This window comes from Juglans microcarpa x Juglans regia, chromosome 1D (assembly GCF_004785595.1).
Source record: "Juglans microcarpa x Juglans regia isolate MS1-56 chromosome 1D, Jm3101_v1.0, whole genome shotgun sequence".
Taxonomy (NCBI): Eukaryota; Viridiplantae; Streptophyta; class Magnoliopsida; order Fagales; family Juglandaceae; genus Juglans; species Juglans microcarpa x Juglans regia.
This window is the reverse complement of record NC_054594.1, coordinates 41,629,238-41,648,771: the sequence shown is the minus strand read 5'-3', so window position 1 is coordinate 41,648,771 and position 19,534 is coordinate 41,629,238. Positions and strand designations below refer to the sequence as shown.

General features: G+C 34.8%; 3 protein-coding genes across 3 annotated transcripts; 2 read left to right on the top strand and 1 right to left on the bottom strand.

Annotated features, from left to right (window-relative positions):
* Positions 1 to 3,716: 3,716 nt before the first annotated feature.
* On the top strand, positions 3,717 to 8,747 carry LOC121259951 (5'-nucleotidase SurE-like). Its single transcript, XM_041161788.1, has 10 exons — positions 3,717 to 4,287; positions 4,514 to 4,608; positions 4,978 to 5,045; positions 5,127 to 5,170; positions 5,420 to 5,497; positions 5,591 to 5,744; positions 7,010 to 7,159; positions 7,316 to 7,426; positions 7,687 to 7,758; positions 8,500 to 8,747. Exons 1-10 carry the CDS (start codon positions 3,977 to 3,979, stop codon positions 8,596 to 8,598), a joined length of 1,182 nt encoding a protein of 393 aa, XP_041017722.1. The 5' UTR covers positions 3,717 to 3,976; the 3' UTR covers positions 8,599 to 8,747.
* Positions 8,748 to 9,505: 758 nt separating this feature from the next.
* LOC121261643 lies at positions 9,506 to 12,636 on the top strand. Its single transcript, XM_041164114.1, has 3 exons — positions 9,506 to 10,010; positions 11,285 to 11,384; positions 11,999 to 12,636. The coding sequence occupies exons 1-3, from the start codon at positions 9,755 to 9,757 to the stop codon at positions 12,069 to 12,071; spliced, it is 429 nt and encodes a 142-aa protein (XP_041020048.1). The 5' UTR covers positions 9,506 to 9,754; the 3' UTR covers positions 12,072 to 12,636.
* Positions 12,637 to 14,746: 2,110 nt separating this feature from the next.
* Positions 14,747 to 16,699, bottom strand: LOC121260244 (MYB-like transcription factor EOBII). The gene is made up of 3 exons (XM_041162077.1): positions 16,226 to 16,699; positions 15,958 to 16,087; positions 14,747 to 15,828 (listed from the first exon to the last, which is right to left on the bottom strand). Exons 1-3 carry the CDS (start codon positions 16,356 to 16,358, stop codon positions 15,018 to 15,020), a joined length of 1,074 nt encoding a protein of 357 aa, XP_041018011.1. The 5' UTR covers positions 16,359 to 16,699; the 3' UTR covers positions 14,747 to 15,017.
* Positions 16,700 to 19,534: the final 2,835 nt, after the last annotated feature.

The window sequence follows — 19,534 nt, the reverse complement described above, 5'->3', positions numbered from 1 at the left end:
CATATCGTGGAAGGTGATGATGACGTGGACGAGAGGGAGTATATGCAGTGGTACCAGAGAAAATTACTCGTAAATTTGTAAGGAGGCTTGCGTGATCTGTTGAGTCTGAATTTAAGGGAAAAGTAAGGCTTCGCATAATTAGCTATATATCTGATGTTTACTAGGCTACTCATACATCATTGATCATTATATATGTTTTTTTTTTAATAGTTTTTGATACTTGATGCTTAGTTATTCGTTAACTTTACAGGTTGAAGCTTTGAATGAAATTGCAAGCATGCTAGATAGATTTTCAGAAGATGGGATGGATTCCCGGGATCATAGGAAGTTGCTCGATCACGAAGTAAAGGATATTGTACACAACTATTTGATAGATGAAGTTGGAGAGTCACGTAAGAAAATTAGAACAAAGAGTACAAAGAAACGTAAGCGAGAGAGGATGATTCATGTTGCAAGGAAACTATGGTTATTCAGACGAAATATGGAGTTTATTGCATTTCTGCTCATCAATAAAGCATTGCTACCTATAGACTATAGGGGATCATTTTTACTGGATAAATTATAGTTACAATCATGAGTGCGTAAACGTCGTGTAATCATTTTGAAAAACATAAATATATATGATATTATTTTTTTAATAATTGACCCTACTCTTTTAAAATGACTGTACGGCACTTATGTATTTCACGATGGTATGTATTATTATTCTTTTTACTAAACAAAAACCAGATTGTAATATCTTGTATGTTAGGTTTTAGATGTCTAGTATTCAACGATCCCGGAATCTTTATTTTCATTCAGAAGATAAACAAACATACACCTCCAAATAGTAATGATGAACATTTGCATCTCAAAACATGACCACGATTCTGCTACAAAGGCCGGCCAACTCTTTCTAAGTAACTCTAATCACCTGGCCTCCACTTTTCTTTGGCTGTCAAAAGCAATGTGTTCGACGGTTTCCTTTCTGCAGTAAATCGGACACCCCCTTTAGAGCCCAGAAAGATATTGGGACAACGTAAATTGAGGCTGACCCGAATAATAGCTCTCTTTTCTTTTTTTCCCAAACAATGCCTAAGGCAAAGGATTCACTGTGTAAAGGATTCATAATGATGGGACATCGCTGAGTGTCAAAAACCTTAAATTACCTTAAATCTTGGATCCTGATCAGAACGAAATCGAGATACCCAAAAAATGATGGGACATTTATCAGGACCAAACGAATCAAGGACAGTGACAGGAATTCAAAATGAGTACCATTAATGATCTTTCTTAATGATTCTCTTTTCTTAGTTACAACCATATAATCTACCTGCACCAACTACCCAAATCGCTAAAAAGTAAAGCTGATTGAACGGATGCAGAGTAATTAGAATCTGATAAACATATGGGACAAGAAAATCAATGCTCCGAAATATAGAACAGCTAGCAGACGAGGTACCACTTTGTCGGAGCCGTCCCTTGCCAATAATCGTGCTGCATTAACAATCCTACCAACACCAACTACAGCGCTACATTAGCTATACATTAGGATTCTTGAAAGAACGCAAAGAGGATTGCTTCCCAACTCCTATTATTGCCTAAGAAAGTGAAAGCCATGCACTTAAGGTCGTTGATTGGGGGGAATCAATGAATAAAATAGAAAAAAAAATATATCTGTAATAATAAATCTTAATTTTTTAAAATTTTTAATAATAAATTTTATTTTTTTTTAAAAATAATTACACGACATTTACGTATTATAAATAAAATAACTTATAAAATAAGTAAATGCAAAATGTTGGTTGGAATAAAATCTCCAGCACCCATGCAGTATTCTTTCTTATAGATCAAGATGATAAATTACTATTTATATTCTCTTTTATTTTCCCACTTTTATTCAAGCTGAGAGATGCCATCGGCTACAAAATCCTATCTTGCCAAGTACAACGATCTGGTATGGGATTTAAAATAATAAAGAAAAAAAATGTTTAAAAGGCAAACTCTGTTCGACAAAAAATCCAGATTACGTAAATTGCGTTATGAGTTGTATTAAAATTTGGAGGGATCGTTCATTACAGATGCTGTACGACGTGCATTTCTCTTTTAATATCTTAACAATGTCACGGATAAGGTCCTGTTTAGATTTAAAGATGGTTTCATTTCATGATTATAATTTTATCAATTTTATACATAAAATATAATAAATAATTCAATTTTTTTAAATTTTAAAATAATAATAATATTAAAAAATAATATTCTAACAATATTTTATTTAACTTATCTAAAACCATTTCATCTCATCTCACTATCTAAATTAGCTCTAAGTCTCATATAAATCTTATACAAATTTTTTATAAAATCCAAAAATTCCATAAAAAAACCTTTTATACATTTTTAGGACGGAATACATATTTTATAAAAGATTTGCACGAAACTTCCTCATATTAATCTGATATCCTCTTCTCGTAAGCAGCATGTTAGAGTTCAATTTATTAAAATGCTGTTGAAAAATAATGGATTTTTTTTTTTTTTTTTGAACTTATATAGTTGTCAACGTTAATTCACAGCACACGTCCTTTAACTAGTTAATAATCCACCGAAGTGTAATTTCAACCATCCTTATCCACGATTCCACTCGTGATTCAATACGCTGTGCTTGTCCTCTCTCTCATGCATTCTTTCCTTTAAAAGTGGCAAGATTTTGGGGAATAGCTTTCTTGCATGTCTCCCTCCAAAAACAGTACAGATTCACATCCCTTTTATTTTTTGACTTGTATACATCTCAATGCCTCATTACCCAATTATACATACACCATGTATTGTTATAAATAAAACATTGTCAATAAGCTTACAATTAAAAAAGATAAATCTATACACCATATTTTTTTTTGCTATCATCTTTTCATTATATTCTATTAAATTATTGTAAAATTATTTATCATTTGTTACTTATTATTCAATTATCTAATATCAAATAAGATAATGAGATGAATAAATATAAAAAAGTAATGTTAGATACAATCGTACAGTGTACAAGTACTGTATGATATTTTTGAAAAAAATGAGATCTATAATTAAAAAATTAGTTTTTTATTATGTGGATACTATATTTACCCTTTTTTTAAAAAAAAAAAAAATTACTCTATATTTCACATTTTACGATTGTAAATATCATTTCTTAAAATCAAATAGAATGATGGAAAGAATTTTTAATTAAAAAAATAAACCGAAAAACGATATTATTCATAAAATTAATTAACATTTGTATATTACTTTTGATTGACGACATGATATTATGAGTAATGTTATATACAATTGTAGAGTGTGTAAATACCGGACAATCACTTTGAAAAAGAGTAAAAATTATTATTAATAAATTAATTTTTTTCATGTGAATTTTTTATTTATGATTTTTTTTTAAAAATTACTACACACGACTATAAGGTTATGTTTGTATGTTGAATTGAATTGAAGTTGAATTGAGATGGGATGATAAAATATTATTTTTTAATATTATTATTATTAAAAATAAAAAAAATTAAATTATTTATTATATTTTATATTAAAATTTAAAAAAAATTATAATAATTGATTGAAATTGATTGAAATGAATTTTAAGACCAAACGAGTATTTCTCGTACATTATTTACTCTAAACGAGACTGCAGAAAAAACGCGTTTTTTCAAACGCAACAGCGTACTGTTGCTTCTTCCCCAATGTCTTGATAGCAAGTTACACCAACCACACAAGTAATCGCCCTTTCTTTCGCTGTCTCTCTCTGTCTCTGTCTCTTTCAAAATAACGCCGTTTGAACCGGTCCATCTTCTCTATCCCTTTCATTCTCCTCTCAGCGCTTTATTGCCCCCCGGCCCCCTCCTCTCCTTTTCTTCCTCTACATCTCTCCCTCTAGGGTTTTTTATTCTGATCCTTCTTGACCCAAAATTAGCAGGTGCACACTCCCACTCTATTTTTCCTCAACATACCAGTATATGATATGACTTCCACTACCGTCAAGAACAACTTCTTGCCTCCGGGCCTCGTCTCCAATCTTCAGGAAGTTCTTAGCAAGAAGAACAATGAATCCGACAAAGCAAACGATCAAGTCAAAGCCAACGCAGAATCCACCCAACCCTCTTCTTCCACCACGGTTTCTGATGCCGTGGAGGACGAGGAGGCCATAGACAGTTCCAAGCCCATTGTGCTGGTCACTAATGGCGACGGGATTGAGTCCCCTGGCCTTGTTTACCTCGTCGAAGCTCTGGTCCGTGAAGGGTTGTACAATGTCCATGTCTGCGCCCCGCAAGTGTGGGTTCTCTTTTTTCAATTTCTGGTTCTCTCTTTTGTTTTTGTATTTTTTTTGTGCATTTTATTGTTTATTTCCCTTTATCTTATCATCTGGTCTGCGATTTTGCCGATTTATTTTTATTGTTTATTTCCATTAGGTTAATCATATCAGAATTCCGCCTCTCTGTGATTATTGGTTTATTTACTATCTGTTCATTTTTTTTTAATTTACTATCGGTTCCATTAGGGACAAATCAGTGTCGGGTCATTCCGTGACTCTCCAAGAGACTGTTGCTGTGAGTTCCGCTGAGATTGATGGTGCGACGGCTTTTGAAGTTTCAGGTACGAGTTTATTATATTCTCATGCATTGTTCTCTTTGTCACTTATCAAAAAATCTCATCTTCTCTATGTCCCAGGTTTTCTTAATCAATGTAATTGGATCTGTAACTATTAAAATAATTCGTGGGTTTTATGAATTTATCATTTCTTGCGTGTTGGATTTTATTTATGCCTATGAAATTGGGCAATCATAATGTGTGTTCTATGATATTCAATCTTAACTATGAGCCAGAGTCATTGTATGGATGGAAAACTTCGGCGATTTGTAGTTATCAATGCATGCCTGATAGATTATGTAACTTTGATCTGGGTCTTGTGGTATCGTTGCTTGTACTGATGGTAATACGCTCGATCATGATTCTTTCAATCAGGGACTCCCGTGGACTGTGTCTCATTAGCATTGTCGGGGGCATTATTTTCTTGGTCAAAGCCTCTTCTGGTTAGCATCTACACGATGTCATAAATGTGACTATATATAGATTCTGGTGTTTAGAAGACTCATAAATGATCTGATTTTCAGGTGATCAGTGGAATTAATCGGGGATCAAGCTGTGGTCATCAAATGTGAGTTTTTGCTTTTTTGTAAGTAGTCATCACATGAAAGTTGTTAGTGCATGCATGATTTATATTTGAATTTTATCCTATTTTAACCAAACAGGGTAAACTTTAGAATCATGTAAATATACGAAATTTATGTTTGACTACTTTTGCGTGAGTTATATAAGCTAAATATGTATGTTCTTAGTTCTTTCGTCATGATTTTTAGCCCTTATTTGAAGACCCGTGGTACTTAATAATTGAGATTTCAATCAGGTTTTACTCAGGTGTTGTTGCCGGAGCTAGAGAGGCAATGTTATGTGGCGTGCCATCATTGTCAATATCACTGAACTGGTGACTTCACATTTCTTTTATATACGAATTGAAGCTCTGCTTTTTTATTTTTTAAATGTCGATCAGTAATCCTTTGGTGTTAATATATTGCAGGAAGAAGGATGAAAGTAAAGAGACTGATTTTAAGGATGCAGTTGCTGTTTGTTTACCTTTAATAAATGCAGCTATCAGGGATATTGAGAAAGGACTTTTTCCCAAAAGCTGCTCTTTGAATATAGAGATTCCCACTTCTCCTCTGACAAAAAAGGTTTGGAACTTTTATGTTAAGGATATATGTTGCTAATTGAAAGTTCTTTTAGATACATTATTTTTATTTTATAGATGTATTTACGGTGTATTTTGAAACCCTTATGAGGAAAATTTCCTTTCATTGGCAAGTTAATCTGTGCTTAATTGAAGGGGTTTTTAGAAGTGAAAGCGATGTTCTATGTGGTGTAAGGGTATGAAAAGAGTTTGATAGTGATTATTAGATGCGGTATTTATTTATTTTTCAAGATTTTGTATAAAAAACTTTTGAGGAGAATAAAAAAAAAGGATGCATTTAGTTCCAGACTCTCAGATTCAATGAGTAAGAAACCTAGCTAGTTTAAATCTTTTCAAAATGCTTGTTTTTGGTAGCCAATGATTTGTTCTTGGTTGTGTTATGTGAGTTAGGCGACATTTGGATAGTAAGGTGATCTCAGATGATTTGTGAATAGTAGTGAAAAAATGGTAAAAAAGTAATGATAAAATATTGAATAGTAGTGAATAATAGTAAAAAGTTGTGAAAAGTAGGTGAAAAGTAATGATAAAATACTGAATAGTAGTGGAGTGATCTCAAAAATTAAGGTAACTTGAACTTCAAAAATTGCCTTTATTGTTTCTTAGAAGAAAAAAGAGTTTGTACTAGGTAATTGGGCAGTTGAAAAATTATACTGCTATAAAACAGTACATTGGAAATCTTCATCTGGAAATTTGCATCTGCTGTTAAGCATGTACAAATAGCCTCAGACGATTTTCAGTAGCAATGTAATCGGGGTAATGTTTTGAGTCTTACTTATAGAACCATGTTATTCTTGGTTGATGTGAGACATGTGGATACTTTATTATTTTATATAACTATTCTTTACCCCAGTTGCGCACCATAAAATGTTACCCAGCCTCTATTCTTAGAGTTTTTGCTGTCAAAAATTTGAAGGATTGGCCAGAAAACTTATGCATGATAACTATAATAACTAATAACATTATTTTCAGTTTTTCACTCGAGTTCTATGGTTATTGCACTTTAGTATAGCCCTGTTTTCTTCATTGGGTCAAAATTTTGAAAGAAAAATGTCTTCACGCTTGAGGCAACAATTTTGGTCACAGGCACAAACCCTCGATTGACTTTTTCAACTGAGCTATGATGCTTGTGTTTTGTACACTTCCAAGTGGTGTTCGCATAAATCATTGCTTTTAGGATATTAACTCGTTTTAAGATTTATTATTCAATATACTTTCCCTCACAAACGTGTGAAATATTTTTCTTGACAGGGCTTCAAATTGGCCAGGCAAAGTATGTGGAGATCCACTCCTAACTGGCAAGCTGTTTCAGCTAACCGGTATCCTGCTGGACATTTCATGTCCAATCAACAAAGCCTTGGTATTCAGCTTGCACAGCTTGGCCGAGATGCATCTGCCGCAGTCAGTAGCTCTTACTGAGAATCTTGATTTATTTATTTATTTTTCAAAGTAGGAATTCTAAAGAAGTTACTTGTTAAAAAATGATAAAAATAATGAAAGGATTATACTGCATTTTTCAGTGCTCATTCTTGGATTCTATTCTTTTGTGCTATTCAGGGTGCAGCTCGCCGTTTGACCACACAAAAAAAGAATGTTGTGGAGATTGAATCAGTTGGTGTTGCAGGCAAATCTGATTTCAACCGGGTGAAGAAGTTTTTCCGGTTACAGGTATTAAACCCCACCTCCTCCAAAAAAAAAAGGATAGAGATCCTCCAGGGTTCTTGACCGAACTCCAAGGTCTAGAGTGAGAGGGATAAACCTATAAAGTGGGTCCCATAGCATTTATTGGGCATTTAATGCTGCCCGAGACAGTTACTCGTACAGCAATAGGGGATCCAAATGCCCAAAAAGAAAACCCCTTCCATATGAAAGTATTTAGTTGTTTCATGAAGTGATGGACTAAGGCATGGACATTCTTCTATTTGCAGTTCCTGGATCAGGATCAGGATCAGGAAGAGAATGATGAGGATCTGGATTTCAGAGCTCTTGAAAGTGGATTTGTAAGTAGATAATATGGATTTTTAGGACCTTTTTCTTGTTAGTGTCGTTTGATCATTTAGAAATTAAATGACCGAATCCAGATTTTCACAAGTATCATTTGGATGTGGTCAGCTCCTTACAAGTTCCACCCCTAATTTTTTTTTTTTTTCCTTCCATTACTCTTTCTGTTCAAATAACTGTAATAAAGTCCAAATGGGTCCCAATGAAAGAGTGGATTCCACTTGCCTGTATGATTGAGATTGTACTGGAAAGGGATGGAAGAAAAAATCTCGGTAAGGCCATCATAGAAAATCCTAGTTATGTGTTACGTAGAATGTGAAGGTAAAAGTAATGATGCTTGTGCTTAGTGCCAGACTGCATGCCATCATTATTGGTTGAATGTTGCTGTTTTCATATTTGATTTTATGGCTCATACTTAATATTATGGGTCCCAGTGTCAGTGAGGAAATACTACAGGACTTTTTTGGGTAATTATAGAATGAGTTAGAGAGCTTAATCTCCCAATTATGTGACGCACTGATAAAGTCCACTGCCAGATCCGGTTGAAAGCTGTAAATGATCTTTTGCTACTGTATAATGGATCAATTTAATTTTTTTTGGAAGGGTCCCAGTGTTAGTTTAGGTAGCATTTTGCATGCTCATGTCTCTAGAAAATTAGATACTTTTCTGCCTGTCTTTTTTTATATTATTATTTTTAGTTTCCTTGGCTGCTGATTCTTGTCTCCCCCTTGCTGGGACAGATTGCAGTAACTCCTCTTCCCCTTTCTCCACACATTGAGATGGACATTCAAACAGCTGCCTTAGATTGGATCTCAGCTGCACTTCATGGAGAGCAATAAAAGCTTCTTCCCCAACCAACCAACCCAGCATGATTTTAGTGTACATTTTGGAATTCTGGTGTTATTAAATTTGTATGGGTCTGCTGTTCTTTCTGATAGTCTTAGTCATTATTAAGTGAACAATTAATTCCAATTTGTGCTTCCTTTTTTATCGCTATTTTTTGACCTACTACTCTTCTTCTCCATTTAAGTTCTATAATCCCTTATTTCTGTTGTGGAGCAAATGCTTCCTTTTGGCATGTTTTAGAAATGCCAGTTTATTGCCTTTTTTAATTCTATTCTTCCTTTTTGGGTGGGACAGTAATTTTTCCTGTAGCAAAATTTTGGATTAGCTTCTTGTAATGGACGGTTAGTTTCTTTCTTTCTTTCTGCTAATCTCTATCAAATTAATATACACGTTGACTGACTGGGGTTTTTGCCAGAAAGTGATTTATTTTCAGAAAGCAAGCATTTTGAGCTTGTTTTTCTTATTCCTTTTCAGTTTAATTTTCCCCTTAAAGATGCTTCTCTTATCAAGCAAAATCTTCCCGTTACAGACAAATCGGTCGGTGGTATGAAACGGATGGAAGGATCTGTAGTTGTTTTGAATTTCAATAAGGAAACATAATATTTTTTTTTATAACATTTTACACAATTATGTTTTAAATGATGGATATTTTTTATAAAATATCAAGTAAAAGTAATATTATTTTACAAAAATACCTTCATTTTACACAATGTTTTTTTATAACACTTTATATAATTATGTTTTGAATGAGAGATATTTTTGTAAAACATCATATAAAAGTAATATTATTTTATAAAAATACCTTCATTTTATAATATTGTTGTGCAATGTGTTGTGTTCTCGTTATTTAGATAGTAAGTTAGATGAGATGAGTTAAAATTAAATAAAATATTATATTTTAATATTATTAAGGCGGAGATGTGTTAATTGTTTGATGGATGAATTAATTGTCTAAAAAAAAAGAAGGGTCTTAATCATTTATACGTATATTTAAACTATTTTGAAGCCCATGCAACCAAACACGACCCTGAAGCTCACTACCGCTCACAGCTCAATATTTAAAATTCCACCCCTATCCCCATCCCTTTTTGGGTCTTTCTCTGTAGGGTTTAGCAGAAGAACCATTACCGTTTCTTCTTCGAAACAGAAATGGTGGTCCGTACCGGAGCTTCTCTTCTGAATCGGTTATCGTCCAACCCCTTTGTTCACCAGAACCCAAATATGAATCTCCGAATCGTATCTGAAGGCCTCGATATCAGTCCAAAGCTATTCCCATCACTCTCCAAGTTCCAGACCTCCCTCCATTTGCCACAGCAAAACCATGCTGAATTTCTGCAAAAAATCACCTCTGAAGGATTCCTTTACCCCTGTGGCCTCCCTTCGCTTCGGTTCTTCTTGCCGGATGGTACTCTCTCTCTCTCTCTCTCTCTCTGAATTTGTAAGTACGCACGTGTATGTTCGGTTTCGGAGAAAATTCAAGGATGAACTAGATTTTGTTAATGCTCTGTTTGGTTGCTTTGAAAATATTCAAATAGATAACCAAATGAGAAAGGCATTAGTGGGTACTGATGATTCGAAAAACTGATCAGTGGTGAATTTGTATATTCAACGAGCTTGTCTATAACTTGGATTTGTATATTCAACGAGCTTGTCTATAGCATTGGATATATTCTCATGCAGAATCTTGATTGGAGACCTCGTCTTGCTTGCTTCTGGCGAAGCTTCTACCAGTAGATAATAGGCATTCTTGTATGGTAGGAATAAGCACTAAATTCCACTTGATTGGAGAATAATTAGCTTGTTTGGTTACTCAACTTTTTTTTTTTTTGTAACTAACTGCGTTAGGCAATCCAATTTGCATGGAAGTTTAGTATCGTTCAATCTTTCCTCACTGAAATGAAAATGGAAGACGGTAGTTGCTTTAGCCTCAACTGCCATTACGTTTGATTGAGGAGAAATTTTTTGGAATTTGCAAATGCATCTAAGTTTCTGCTGCTCCTGGTGCTTTTATATGAGTCTTTGCACTAGCGGGTTGAAGGAGACTTTGCCCAACTTCTGCCAAATGCTCTCTAGGATTGCATAATCTGTACAGGCAAGAATAAACTCAAACGGGGACAGCTGTTGGTCTCTTCTACTTGTTGCATGATATTTTGCTTGTAGACTTGAGAGTTTGTATACACTTGGAACGGTTGATACTTGATAGTCCTTTAAGGTAATTCAGACATTTGCTTCTGGTATCTTCTCTCAGAATTAAGTATTTTCTCAACAAGATAAACCCGATAAGATCTTTTGCGTTTCTAAATGATATGGGCATGCTGATGGTGTATCCAGATAGCTAATGAGTATACTTTTTTTATGAGAGAGAATTTAGGTTCGCTTCGGAATTTGAATCGTGGTGCCACATAGGCTTTACACATGTTGAGGTGATACTATTTTTAGACATCAAACTGCAGTAGGGGGCTGATATTATGGGTAAATTTGCAAACGGCATGACTGATGAGGTGATGAAACACGTGTAGATATAATATCTTCTAGCAATATGGAATCTGTTATGTAAAGGCATATCCCAGTAACACTTTGGCTGGACTTTCCAGTGTTGGCTCAAAATTTTAGTGATTGACCTCATTTTCATCCTTTATTTCTGATTTCTGCATAACTGGCAGTTATTTATTTCTGCAGGAGATGTTTCTTCTTCAAATGAGCCAATGCTTTTATTTCCCAAAAGGACTTTCCAACCTAGCCTCATCCGGCGTAAGAGGAATCATGGGTTCTTTGCTCGGTATGTTGTTCTGCTCTGCTCTACTTCCTTTGTGTGTGTGTGTAAAATAGAAAAAAAAAAAAAAAAAGAAAACAGAATAACTCATACATATGTTTTCGAGTTACAAATGACAATGTGCTAGCTAGCTTTAAACTGGAAAATTCTGTGGACCAAGTTTGATTCACGGTTGGACATAGTTGGACTTCTTGGAAAGTCATTGAGCTTTCTGTTACATACTGTTACATCAGCTGATTCAAGAGCTTAATGTTCATTTATACTCTGGTGCTGTTTGAATAATGAGTTAAGATGAGTTTAGTTGAGATGAAAGTTGAATAAAATATTGTTAGAATATTATTTTTTAATATTATTATTGTTTCGAGATTTGAAAAAGTTAAATTGTTTATTATATTTTTTTTGAGAATTTGAGAAAATTGTAACGATAAGATGAGATGAGATGAGTTGAGATTGTTTCTCAATCCAAACGGGGCCCAATCTGTTTGGAATTGTGATCTTTTTGTGGTTAAGTCATGTCTGGCTTCTGGCATGTGTTTTACTTACCTTAGAGAATTGTGAACAGAAACCATATAGGATTTCCATGTTGGCTAAGGAACTTTTTTTTTGTTTTGTATGAACAGCAAGGCAACCAAGGGTGGGAGGAGAGTCATTGCTCGAAGAATAGCAAAGGGCCGGGCAAGAATTACGGCTTAGCGTTTTTGTCTCTTCTGAGTAAAATAAAGGCTAAAGCTTGGCCTATATTTTTTTTTTATACATTTGGGGAGGGGGGATTTCGAATGCAAGACCTCCAACATTTTGGAAGTTGTGGGTTTATGCCAATCAGGCCACAAGCCTTTGGCAGCATGTCCTATATTTTGGTAAGACTGCAAGTCTGCAAATTGGAAAGAATCTTTGCCTTAATTTTGTGGTGGATCAGCGCACCTGAAAGAAGGGTCTAGATCAAGTCCATTGAGTACGATTCGAACTCTGATGTGTTCCTTGTTTTTTTTTTTTTTTTTGTTTTTTTTGTCACTCAAGATTAATTAGTCATGCGAAAGTTTGTAGTTTGTTTGCATGTAAATTTCAATTTTGTTGTAATTTGTGATTTTGGTTTGATGTCTTGCTGTCACAAGAGCGTGATGAAGGAATGCATGCATGTCTCTCTCCGATGTAACTTTAAACGAAGGGCGCTTGATTGGAAGGTGCCGCGATGCTTCCCAGATTGTGTTCACGGGAAAGGTGAAAGTAAAAGGAAAGGAAACCTTAATTTGTCTGGCTCTCACTTGCGTTGCTTGTAAAGCCAGGTTTTGTCTGTACGGATTAATCGATAAAAAAAAAAAAAAAAAAAATACGGCGAAGATGTCTGCAATGTGTAACTGTACATGTGCATGCGTGGCGTCTGGAGCTGGGACTGAAATGGGCATTATCTTTTTCTTTAATTATTTTGTATATCTAATTTTAAAAGAAAAGTAATGGGAATTAGGAAAACCATGTGATTTGATCAAAATTTATTTTACTGTTTATAGGGTAATTAATTAGAAGATATTAATTTAACTCATTCAATTAATTAATTAGGAAAATGCTCAGTTACAAATTAATATTAGCAAAACGAATGTATAATGGGGATGATAGCATATATATATATATTATTCAAAGTGGAGTTCTATTAATAATTTCACAATTTTCTTTCGTTGGAAAAAAGGAGAAGAGTTCCCCAAACAATGGAATTAATATTGGTGCGTCTAAGTACGTAGAAGAGAAGGTACGTAGATTACGTTGATGTAGTACGTACGATGTCCTGGTCATGCCGTAAAATTTATATTTGGATCGCCAAGGTGATAAGTACTAATTTTCATAAGACTGGAATCTTACTATTTATAAATTAGGCTTCTACAAAATATTTTATCCCATCTTAAATTTCTATACAAAATAAAATAAATAATTTAATTTTTTTAAATGTCAAAATAAAAATATATTATTTAATTTTATCTCAACTCGATCATTTTATGTTATCTACAAAAACAAACGAGGCGAGCAATATTCTAGGGGTGAAGCTGGTAAAACAGATCATGGGTACGTAGACAGTAGTACTTCACAATACATACTCCTAAAAACTGCAAACTAATTAGAATATGGTAGTGTTAATGTTGTTGTTTTTTTGATAGTACAGCTTACTGCATGAAAAAAATAACAAAAAATAAATAAATAGCATGCAAAACGTGATTATTTTATAAAGTTGTGGAACTAATTAATTGATCTGATCGATCATGAGTAGATTCACAAAGTTATTAATTTGACGCGCGACCTAGCTGCTGCTCCTCGTAAAGCATGCAGAACTAACTAAACGCCATAATTAATTCATGCATATAAGGAGAAGTAGTACTGCCATTAATTAATAATTAATAGATATCATCATGATGTAATATATTATATAATTGCACTTCAAAATTCTCTCTCTCTCTCTCTCTCCCCCTATGCACGCAATAGATTACAAATTAGATGACTTACAGCGTAACAAAGGTGCATGCATGGAGGGTCAATTAATTAAAAAGCTGATCATCATGACCACATTAATTCTATAATGATCTGACGATCGATCAAGCGAGCGAGCTGCTGGGATCATATCAATCCCTTAATTTGATGCAACCAAACATGACCTACATCAATTGAAGCAGCCCACCACTTTGATCCATCCATATATAATAGTTTTTCAACAAGTCAAAGCTGGCTAGAATTTAGATTTGCTGATCAATTAAGTTGCAATATTATAGAATTTAAATTTATTTTCGACCAAAATAAATTAAGTTTTGCAATAGACCCTTATATATATAATATATATTATATACTTAACGTCCATATACCAAATTCTTAAAAGGATTAGTTTATTTATTTATTTTGTTACGAATTGAACTATATATTAATGTCATTATAATAATATATTGTCGATCATTACACGTAATTGGATACAGTTAATCCCTCAACATTCACATGAGCAAGCTGCTCGCTAGCCGGATATCATGGGAAACCAATATAGTTTTAAAGACATGAAGCCCATCTGATGACTGATGAGAATTGATAATTAGACAGTTTTGTCTGTAACCCTTCATCCTTGATCAAATGATTCTTTTTCCGCGTGCTTTATGTAATGATCCGTACAATCATGTTAGCCGCCACAAGTACTACGCTAGCTCATCGATCTGTGACTGTATCACTTTTCTAGGGGCTTTATGGCGTAAAAATTCCAACACGTTGACTATGGAGTCTGTGAATTTGTCTTCTATTGATCATGTCCTCACCCGCTACTCTTTATGGAGAGGGAGATCAGAATCGAAAGATCTAGAGAGAGAGAGAGAGAGAGAGAGAGAGACCCATTGAAGTCGTAAGATGAACATGAAAACAGGTGCTGCTATATATATAAAGTAGAAATAGAAATTTTGAGTGATATACAAATATATATAGTTCAGTAGTAGAAGTACTCCAGACTAGAAAAATACTCATATGCACATGTGAATGGAACTTCACCAGCATTAATACTCACCTTGACCTAGAAACATTTAGGTTTTCTCAATAAATACAATGCATTCTATATATCAATTAAATATATGCCAATGATCAATACATGCATGCACCGTACTCAATTACTCCAATAAAGTACCATGTCTATCTAAGCTGGGTCCCAGCAGCTTGAACGAAACTTAGGGCTTGTGACAGTTGGCCACTTGACAATGGGGAGAAGGAAGATAGCGATGAAGAAGATGATGATGGCATGATGACATCGATCATATACTCCATTTGATTGTTGGGTACTACGTGTGGATCATGCGGATAGTTGGAACAAGATGGAAAACATGGGATAGCAAGCGGTTCAAGAGCGTGATCTTGCGAAGCAGATGAATATGGAACGCTACAAACATTCCCATCAATGATCTCACAAAGTTTTGGCATCGGAGGCACTACTAATGAATTCTCATAATGCGGTGCTGTGATAATACTTGGATCGATAATTACTTTTTCGCCAAGATAATGTCTGCTGGTTGCTGATCCTATGCTGAAACTTTGATGCTCTTGACTGAGGTCAAGCTGTTGGGATTGATAGTCTAATGACCATATCATGGGGTCATTAGAAGCAGAAATGGATGGTGGAGGCACCAGGCCGGGAGGAAAATGAACCAAGTTGGCACCGAATTCGGTGTTCTCTAATTTAAGATCACCATGATCAAAGACTTGTAACGCTGGGTTTGGATTGGGAAGGTATAGCTGGTCTTGTTGAGAGCTGAGGATCCAGTTAGGGTTTGCATTTAAAGAGAAGAAACCTTCTTCAGAGTTTCCATGATAGCAGATATCAGCAGGAAAGTTGGCTACAGCAGGAGCGAGCTCTTGAGAGATGAGCTTCTTCTTTATGCTTGAATTCCAGAAATTCTTAACCTCATTGTCTGTTCTTCCTGGTAGGTGCTTGGCTATCTGAGCCCACCTGTCCGAAATAAAAAATTGTCACTCTTGCATATATACCGAAAAGCGTTATATATAACCGCAATATCTATGCTTAGGATATTGACGAAAAGAAGAAAAGGAGATGAGGATCGAAGAAGATGAAGCGTACCTATTTCCTAGAATGCTATGGAGTTCGATTATGAGTGCTGCTTCTTCAGGAGAGAAGCTCCCTCGTTTTAAGTCTGGTCTGAGATAATTTATCCATCTTAATCTGCAGCTCTTCCCACATCTTTGCAGACCTGCATCGCAAATCCAAACGAGAAAAAATGGAAAAAAAACAAAGAAAATATTTAACCTGCAATCTAGCGTACGTATTAACTGAAATGATGATCATTTTAGAGAGAGGGAGAGATATCAGCAGCAGGTGAGATTTCTACCGGCATGTTTGGGGACAGAACTCCAGCAACCATGGCCATAGGTCGAAATGTAATTGATGAGTTTCTCATCTTCTTCCGGTGACCATAGCCCTCTTTTCACCTTCTGCTTGTTGCAGCATGAGTGATGTCCCATCCTCTCTCTCTCTCTCTCTTCTCGCAAAGCAGTGATCGATATTGGTGTGCCAATAGCAGATCAATAACGAACGGGGGAATCAGTATTTAATAAAAACTAGATCATGAAATATAGAGAGAAAAAGGAAAACAGAGAAAGGCATCTCGCTGATCTAGCTCTAGCCCTAGCTAGCCAGGAGACTTTTTTTATTTTTATTCTTTTTATTTGAGAGAGAACAGAGAAATGGGTAGTATGGAGATGACGGGAGTACACTGATCAGGCTGTGAATTTAATGGTGGAGCGGTACCATTGTGGCCCAGTTAGGGTTAATTTGTAGCAAAGTGCTAAAAACTTGCAGTGTTCCTTTAAGAGCTGTACTGCTTATAATGGACATACATATATATATATATATCGATCCTTTCTTCGTTTCCTGAGCAGCAACGTCGGACCATCGGAGTACAGGCTTTGAGCTAGCTAGGACCCGTGTTACACGTACATGCAGTGAAGTGGGTCCAGATGTGTAATTTGAAGGGTACGGCCACTAATTTGGACATATCTGAGATTCTCGATCAAACAAACATGAGTTTTTGAATCATGAAAATGTTATCGAGATCAGGACGCCTCACCTTCATTGATCATCAGCCTATACATGATCTTGGAGTACTACTACGTTTATATATATATATATATATATATATATAATATTATAGGATGATCATGAAAGTAATTATATAAATTTTGTGCATGCTAATTAGGTAACCTAGCTAATCATAGGGATCAATGATTACATCAAAGTACTAATTTAAGGGGAAACAAATTAAACAGGAAGAAATTGATCATCAAACCCTTGTCGTTTACTTGTAAATTAAATCGGTGTCATTAAACTAAATCAGTTTTTTTTTTTTAGGTTAAGGTCGTTGATACGTCGATCGATTTGACAACTGGCATTCAACTCCGCAATGTCAATTACTTAGTATATATAATATATTGTATATTTTTTTTTGGATAAATTGTCTATCTATACTTGTCTTAAAAATTTAAACTGATGAGAAGATATAAATTTTATTATTTATTTTATATCTTAACATTCTCATTTACATGTCAAATCATCATTTATTTTAAAAGTTTAAATTGATAGAAAGATGTAGATTTTATTATTTAGTTTATATTTTTACAATATATATTTGTTTTTGTTTCTATGGATCGGATTCTCCTCATGAATAATTAAGATATTGTTGAGCTACTCGATCGATCCATGCGTAAAAAGATATTTATGATCTTCTCTAATTTCGAAAGGAAATAAATAAATTAACAGTTTAATATTAATCGTATCTGATCTTTGCCATGCATGTTTATTTGACGATTTAATGTGTTAATATATATATATATATATTAAAATTAAGGCCTAGTACTGTTTCATGACCAATATATAATTAGTTACACGTACATGAACTTCTACATACAACAGGACAAGTGCATGGCGGCAGTCCCTAAATGTTAGTCAATAATAGCTGTCGGAGAAGGTAGAACCTAATCTTCCACTTTTAGCATCTTCCCTTTTAATAAAAACTAATTACAAATGAATATAATTAATATGAAACTAATCCCAATTAACCTGTCCTCTTCTTTACTTTCTTCCTATATGTAATTACCTGTCCTCTTCTTTACTTTCTTCCTATATGTAATTATTATCATCTTACCCTTGCTTATACTCATCATTAACTGACGTCAATTTGACCATTTGATTCGATCGGAGCTATGATATGCAAAAAGCTTGAGAAAAGATTTTAGGAAAGTTTATCTGTTTATGCATGCATGCATGCATGCTTCTCTCTCTCTCTCTCCTGGCCTTCCTCCTTAGTTAGAACTATTTCGAACAGCTTGTTAATATATATATAAACAGTTAACAGGAAAAAAATATATATACATGATTTGGTGGTGGAGAGACATGCAATTAATTAATTTGATTACATCTTTAAAAGATCAGACGTTAATTAGTTGCAACGTCTGGCCGTCACGACGAGGATGACATTAATCCTACGTCGGTGCACTAAACAATATTAATAATGTTTCTAGAGAAGAAAAAAATGGAATTTGGTAATGTTGTTGACGGAAATTACATATAATTCATTCCTTATTGCATTGTTTTGAAAAATAAAGTTAAAAAAATATATAAATATATATTTATATATATTGCCATTGACTGAAATTAATTCCTTGTCTGCTAGCTATAGAATCTTAAAAAAGAAGCCAACAGCTGCATGCATGCTAGCTATGCTGTCGGTGGGCACCGCTCGCCCGCTAATCAAGCATTTATATATAATATGCTACTATCTAGATGGTGAAGATGAAGATCCTGATCATACTTGTATATTTGAATTCCTTAATATATTTTTCTTTTTTAAAAAATCAAATTAATTAAAGATAAGGAATTAAACCAATCGAGGTGATCTCATGTAGGCCTGTGCAGAAAACTATGCGATCCGATCCGTCCGTGAGATTCGATTCGATTTGACCCGACCCGACCCGACCCGACCCGACCCGACCCGACCCGTAAAAGCGGTTTGAATAACTTGCAGGTCGAATCCGCTGAAACTGACTACTCTCAAACCCTAGCTTCCATCCCTCCCCATTTCTCTCTATCGTTAAAACCTTGCAGTAGATTGAAGAAGAAAAGCAGAGCATGCTTACATCAACCGTGGGGAGCTTTGAATGAGTAATCAATCGATGATGATGAAAGCCCCATTGCCTTGGCCATCTAGTACTATTTCCACCATCATATGATCCCATCCATCCAGAACTCTCCATCTGAACTGACTAAGAGAGTGCAACAGCTAAACTGGCTGTGGAGGCTATTGTGGGAGAGACAATACTAGTCATGGAATCGTGACTAAACCCAACCAGCCCATGAGGGAAACCCTAAGTACCAACCATGATGGCCTCAATCTGGAGTTGTGTCGGCGCCACATTCTTCTAGAGAAAGAATGGATCGCCAGTTGGATGTGTAACGACAAGAAAACGAGTTCTTTTGGCCATGAAATGTTGGAAATCAAGCAAGCATGATACTCGGCATCCATTTCTAATTTTCTCTGGGTTTAAGAGAGAGAGAGAGAGAGAGAGAGAGAGAGAGTTCTTTGTCCTGTCCAATCGTCCTATGCTACACAAAGGCCAGCTTCTCTGAATGAGTAATCAACGAC

Bases quoted from the DNA above. Each gene is read 5' to 3' on its own strand.
- LOC121259951 (XM_041161788.1), top strand. From the start codon at position 3,977: ATGACTTCCACTACCGTCAAGAACAACTTCTTGCCTCCGGGCCTCGTC. The intron at 5,745-7,009 runs GTTTGGAACTTT...TTTTCTTGACAG, and splicing joins CTTCTCCTCTGACAAAAAAG to GGCTTCAAATTGGCCAGGCA. The intron at 7,427-7,686 runs GTATTAAACCCC...TTCTATTTGCAG, and splicing joins AGAAGTTTTTCCGGTTACAG to TTCCTGGATCAGGATCAGGA.
- LOC121261643 (XM_041164114.1), top strand. From the start codon at position 9,755: ATGGTGGTCCGTACCGGAGCTTCTCTTCTGAATCGGTTATCGTCCAAC. The intron at 10,011-11,284 runs GTACTCTCTCTC...TTATTTCTGCAG, and splicing joins TCGGTTCTTCTTGCCGGATG to GAGATGTTTCTTCTTCAAAT. The intron at 11,385-11,998 runs GTATGTTGTTCT...TTGTATGAACAG, and splicing joins AATCATGGGTTCTTTGCTCG to CAAGGCAACCAAGGGTGGGA.
- LOC121260244 (XM_041162077.1), bottom strand. From the start codon at position 16,358: ATGGGACATCACTCATGCTGCAACAAGCAGAAGGTGAAAAGAGGGCTA. The intron at 16,088-16,225 runs GTAGAAATCTCA...TTTGCGATGCAG, and splicing joins TTCTGTCCCCAAACATGCCG to GTCTGCAAAGATGTGGGAAG. The intron at 15,829-15,957 runs GTACGCTTCATC...TATTTCGGACAG, and splicing joins CATAGCATTCTAGGAAATAG to GTGGGCTCAGATAGCCAAGC.